Raw genomic sequence first — 5933 nt, 5'->3', positions numbered from 1 at the left:
TAAATAAGAGCTGACAGTTATGCTGTGATGTCCTTAATTAATTACAGAATGATGTCTCCTTATCGTGTAGGACAGGCCTGACTGTGTCTAACTATGCAAGCTGCTTGACTAGATGTTGTCCATTCAGGTGTCTCCTATTTGACTTTCTGTGGCAGATGGGTTCTTTATAGAACATGCCAACTGATATTAGCTTCTACTGCAAGGCGAGTGTTGCCCCTGAAAAGCTGTGTGTACATGTGTGTGTGTGTGTGTGTGTGTGTGTGTGTGTGTGTGTGAGTGGGAGAGGGGGGAGAGGGAGGGGGTGAGCGAGGAAGAGAGGGAAAGAGTGAAAGAGAAACTGATTCCAATGGGAAAGAATGAGAAAATCTCTTAAAGAGCCGTGACGGGGCCCCGTTCGCTCTCTAAATGTATTTTAATAGGAGGGACCCTGATGTCCAGGGCAATTCATCTCCCATCTCCCTGTAATAAAAGGAGTCGCGGCCGGGACCGGGGCAGGTCTGGGGAAGAGGGAGGGTGGGTGTGGGGATGGAGGGGTGGTATACAAAGGCTGCATGGCTTTGCCTCATTATGCTGCAGTTAGACGGGGGGCTGCTTGGAGGCAGCGGGGGTTAGGGTCCCCACAGACCGGCTCAGGGGCCACAATACCGGCATGGACGGCTGCAAAGGGAGACCCTGCCACGCCATTATCCCACCGCTACTAACGAGGGCTTCATACGCCTTTGATATAATCTCACTATTGAATTCCTGATAAATCCCCCCCCTGCGTTTACAGCCAAATCCCATTTGTAACGGGCTCGCGAAACACTGTGTGACTGAGTGTGTGCGTGACCGCTTATGTGTGTGTGTGTGTTTGTGTGTGTGTGTGTGTGTGTCGTCTTCACCTGCGCCTCTCTGTTCTGGCAGACGAGGCCAAGGAGAGTCGCATGTTAAACCGGCCAGTTACACCGGCTTTAATTGAAGAAGAAAAAAAGCCCCTCTCTTCGGCTCACGAGACATCTCGTGAGCCGATCTGAGCTGAGACCGAATTATAATAAAATCAATGTTTAAGTGGATACAGTCCCTTTCTAGTCCCAGATATGATCTGATAGGCAAACAATTACTGGATTACAACACACTAGGGGGACGAATAATAGAAGTCAGAGCAAATTTATGGACTTTTATTAATGAGAAAAAAATGAGCAATAAAACGACGCTATTGCCACCGGTTACACCACATTCTTAGAATCCCCGGCTCAGCCGTTATTCAGCGTGTTAAGCTGCCTCAGCATTATGGGTCTATCAGAAGTGCATTATATGAAATCGTATCTGGGTGAGTGGATCGGGGCACTTGTAGGTGGGAGAAAAAAGGACAAATCACGTCATATTCTTGCGATGGGTGAAGTTATTCTGCCACCAGAGGTGAAGAGGTCACTAGGACAGCTCAACGCTCCAGGTCACTGCTTCTGCTCCAGAGGGGTTACACGGGGCACGTGCGCGGGGATCCAACCGAACAGTGTTCGAGCATAAATCTCTTTATACTGAAAGTACGCCTATATGGTACAGAATCCTGAGCAGACACTCCTATTCAAATGCTTTGTCCTCTAGCTCAGGGACACTGCGCATCTCTGCCCCCCCCCCCCCCCCCCCCCCCCCCATGTGTCGGTGCGCAGACTCATTTAACAGCCCGAGGAACATAAACAAGCAACGGAAACTATAGCTGTATTAAATCAAGCCCCGCGTTTAGCCCACATATTGGGTGCCAAGTTTCTCTGCACAGTCCAGGAATCTCTAAACAGGGTTTAGAGGTCTTTCAGAAGTCCCCCCTTATTTTTTCTTCTTCTCCCTCTCCCTCTCAAAGCCCGGATTGGTCACAGTGCGGCTCATTTGCATGCCTCGCCGTATAAACCCTCCTGCAGACACTGCAGCCCTCTTGCGCTGAGAGAGCAGCACACCTCAGTAGAGAGAGAGAGAGAGGGAGAGAGCGGAGCGCATTTACAGTGCGCATTGAAAAACATATGGAATATTTATTACTGGCTTTATACAAAAAAGACAAACAACCCCGGAGAGTGGAGGTGAGCGGGGAAGGAGTAGTTTTTCCCAGGTGTGTTTTGTTTCAACTTTAAATCGGGCTCAGTGCGGACAGTTTGCCGAATTTCAGTTTATTTTGGAGTGAAGGTGCCAAGATGGGAGAAACAGGGTGGAACGGGCTGTTGGTGCTAGTGTGCGTCTCTTTGGTAAGCCTGGCTGCTGTCACACAAGGAAAGACGGTGAAATATCAGACATTTGAGGAAGACGCACCGGGGACGGTGATTGGAAACTTGGCCAAGGACATGTCCTCCACGGGCTCCCGGACCAATTTCAGGATGATGAAACAGTTCAACTCCTCTTTCATCCGTCTGAGGGAGAGCGACGGTCAGCTGGCCATCGGAGAGAGGATAGACAGGGAGCGGATCTGCAAACACACCCTGCACTGCCTCATCGCTTTCGACGTGGTCAGCTTCTCCAAAGAGCAGTTCAAACTCATCCACGTCGAGGTGGAGGTCAAGGACATCAACGACAACTCCCCCGAGTTCCCCCGGAAAGAGTCGAGTCTGGAGATCTCCGAGAACACAGTGGTGGGCACGCGGATCCCGCTGGACTTCGCCGTGGATGAGGATGTCGGGGGGAACTACATTCAAAGCTACCAGATCTCCGTCAACAGCCACTTTTCAATCGACGTGCTCAGCAGGGCCGACGGGGTTAAATATGCGGAGCTGGTGCTCATGAAGGAGCTGGACCGTGAGACGCAGGCTTCTTACGCGCTGGAGCTAGTCGCCATGGACGGTGGCAACCCGTCCCGCACCGGAACAACGCGCATCAACGTCAAGGTGAAAGACTACAACGACAACATCCCGGTGTTCGACCGGAAAAGCTTCTCCGTGGACCTGCCCGAGGACGCACCGGTGGGTTTCCTCTTGCTGGACCTGAACGCGGAGGACCCGGACGAGGGGCTGAACGGTGAGGTGGTGTACGGGTTCGGCCACCAGGTGCCGACGGAAATACGGCAACTCTTCAGAGTGGACAGGAAGACCGGGCGGCTCACCCTGGAGAGCCCGATTGACTTTGAAAGTAAGACCACGTACGAGTTTGACGTCCAGGCTACCGACCTGGGTCCGAATCCGAGCCCGGCCATCTGCAAAATTGTTGTGCAGGTGCAGGACGTTAACGACAACGCACCGGAGATCTCCATCACCCCCATGACGTCCATAACGGCAGGAATAGCGTACATAACCGAGGCGGCGTCCAGAGAGAGCTTCGTGGCTCTGGTCAGCACCTCGGACAGAGACTCTGGCGCTAACGGGCAGGTGCACTGCACGCTCTACGGACACGATCACTTCAGACTGCAGCAGGCGTATGAGGACAGCTTCATGATTGTGAGCACCAGCCCGCTGGACCGGGAGAAAATCCCGGAATATAACCTCACGGTGGTGGCGGAGGATCTGGGCTCCCCACCCTTCAGGACCATCACTCAGTACACAATCAGGCTGACGGACGAGAACGACAACGCTCCGGTGTTCAGCAAACCGGTGTACGAGGTGGCCGTGGTGGAGAACAACGCGCCCGGCGCGTACATCGCCACGGTGGTGGCGCGGGACATGGACATGGGGTCAAACGGGAAGGTCAGCTATAAGCTGGCGGACGCGTATTTTATGGGCTCCCCCATTTCCACCTTCGTGTCGCTGGACCCCGCCAGCGGTTCACTTTACGCACTCCGGAGTTTCAACTACGAGGTGATGAAACAGCTGGATCTCCGTATCACGGCCAGCGACGGCGGCTCTCCGCCCCTGTCCGGCAGCGCGAACGTCTACGTGAGGGTAATGGACCAGAATGATAACGCACCGGTGATCACTCAGCCGCCTCTCAACAACGGCTCCGCCGAAGTCCTCCTGCCCCGGGACGCGCCGAGCGGCTACGTCATCACCCGGGTGGAGGCGCGGGACGCGGACGAGGGCGTGAACACAGAGCTGTCCTACGGGCTGGCCACCGGCGAGCCCTCCGTGTTCTCGGTCAACAAGGCCACCGGAGAGATCTACCTCAACCAGGTGCTCAGCCACGACGTGGACGAAACTCTGAGCGTGACCGTGACGGTGAGCGACAACGGGAGGCCCGCGCTCACCTCTACCGCCACGCTTCACTTCCTCATCATCGCGGGCTCCCCGCCGAGCGACAGGACCGTGTACCAGCCAGGCGGCGGGGACGATGTGCACGCGCAGTGGGACCTGTCCGTGGTGATCATCGTTGTCCTCGCGGGGAGCTGCACGCTCCTGCTGCTCGCAATCATCCTCATCGCCACCACCTGCAACCGACGCAAGCGGGACAAGAGCGGGGAAGACAGCGACTCGTACGGGGAGAAGGGCACGCTGGAGCGGGGCAGGAACCACGTGGCGGACAACCCGCTGCTGCCTCTCCACGGTAACGGGGGCGGAGCGGGCTTTGAAGGACACTCCTACGGGAGCCAGCCCGGCGGGTTCACCTCGGCTCACCCCGGGGGCATCGACATGTGCTCGGCCTCTGAGGACGGAAGCGAGGTGCCCTGCGTGTATGACTCAGACAGCAACAGCAAGCCTCGAGGGAATAAACACGAGGTGAGATGCGCCTTCGGGATAGTGCGCTCGAGCGGGGTGGGGAGGTGGAGGTGTATAGTGGCACACAACAATGAGTAATCCACGACGTGTTCATCCAGCAGACGCTAACCTCATGTGTTCTCTCTCTCTCTCTCTTCTCTCCTCCTACAGGGCTACTCCACTCTGCCGGGCTACGGGAACGCCAAAGAGGCCGTGAGGCCCATCACCATCTGGAAGGGGAACTCTTACACCACCATCTCTGCCAGGGACCCGGCCTTCAGTGGCAAAGACAGTGGCAAGGGAGACAGTGACTTCAACGACAGTGACAGTGATGTCAGTGGAGACACCGGCCTGAAGAAGGATGGGGTCGTGGTTCCTCCCATGGGTGGCCAAAATGGTGAGGGCAAGAGCAGTGACACATCTGAATGGTTCTACATGATGATGTGATTAAAGTGCAGTGGTTCTAAATCTAACTCCTCTTTCTTTTTTTCCTTCGTCCCTTCCAGCTCTGTGGGCTTGCACCAGCGAATGTAAGGTCCTGGGTCACTCAGACCGCTGCTGGAGCCCCTCGGCAGTGAGAGCCAACGCAGCTCCCTCTCCAGCACCCACCCTGTCCTCCTTCAGCGGCCTCTCCAAGACCGCCTCCCTGCCCCGGGACCCCAACCGCCGGGACAACTTCTACCAGGCCCACATCCCCAAGACAGTGGGTCTGCAGAGCGTGTACGAGAAGGTGCTGCACAGAGAGTACGACTACGTTATGGTCACCCCGCCCAGGCCCGTGATGGTGCAGGAGATCAGTGATATAGCCATTCCTGTTTACACCCCCACCCCAACACACTGTCCCAACGACGACGTCTAAAAATGAAAATGAAAAAGACATTGCACACATACACGCTTAAGCTCACTCTCAAAGAAATGTATAGTGTATTCAAAGATTTAATTTATGCTTCATTGACAATGAGAATACTGTACATTTTTTAAGTAATTTGTTGCTGTGTGGAGAGTTATTAGTAATAACTAAGTTTGTATCCTAATATTTCAGTGTTTTTGTTTTTTATTGTAAAAAGCCACACTTGATGGCCATTCAATCACTTTGAGACATGTTGTTGGACATGAAGTGTATCATATGCAAGTTTTGTACATAGAGAGATTTTATTTTTTTATAAAGAAGTAATAACTAAGCAAAGATATGTACATATGAATTGTAATTATTGATCTTTAAGCACGCTGACTTATTTAAAAATGGCCCCAGAAACTGTGCAGTTGGCGGGCCGGTGACCCCACAGTGTATCAAGTTTGATAAGGATGTATGAAATCATGTGAATGCAATAAGAAGTAATTGTACAGAAT

At 53.7% G+C, this 5933-nt stretch overlaps 1 protein-coding gene across 1 annotated transcript; it reads left to right on the top strand.

Annotated features, from left to right (window-relative positions):
* Positions 1-2162: 2162 nt before the first annotated feature.
* On the top strand, positions 2163-5442 carry LOC306705875 (protocadherin-8-like; the record flags this gene model as incomplete). Its single annotated transcript, XM_079172748.1, has 3 exons — positions 2163-4604; positions 4755-4980; positions 5090-5442. 3 exons carry the CDS (start codon positions 2163-2165, stop codon positions 5440-5442), a joined length of 3021 nt encoding a protein of 1006 aa, XP_079028874.1.
* Between the last annotated feature and the right edge of the window lie 491 nt (positions 5443-5933).

Source organism: Pholis gunnellus, assembly GCF_910591455.1.
Source record: "Pholis gunnellus genome assembly, chromosome: 14".
NCBI lineage: Eukaryota > Metazoa > Chordata > Actinopteri > Perciformes > Pholidae > Pholis > Pholis gunnellus.
The sequence above is the reverse complement of the archived record's forward strand: the minus strand, read 5'-3'. Positions and strand labels throughout refer to the sequence as shown.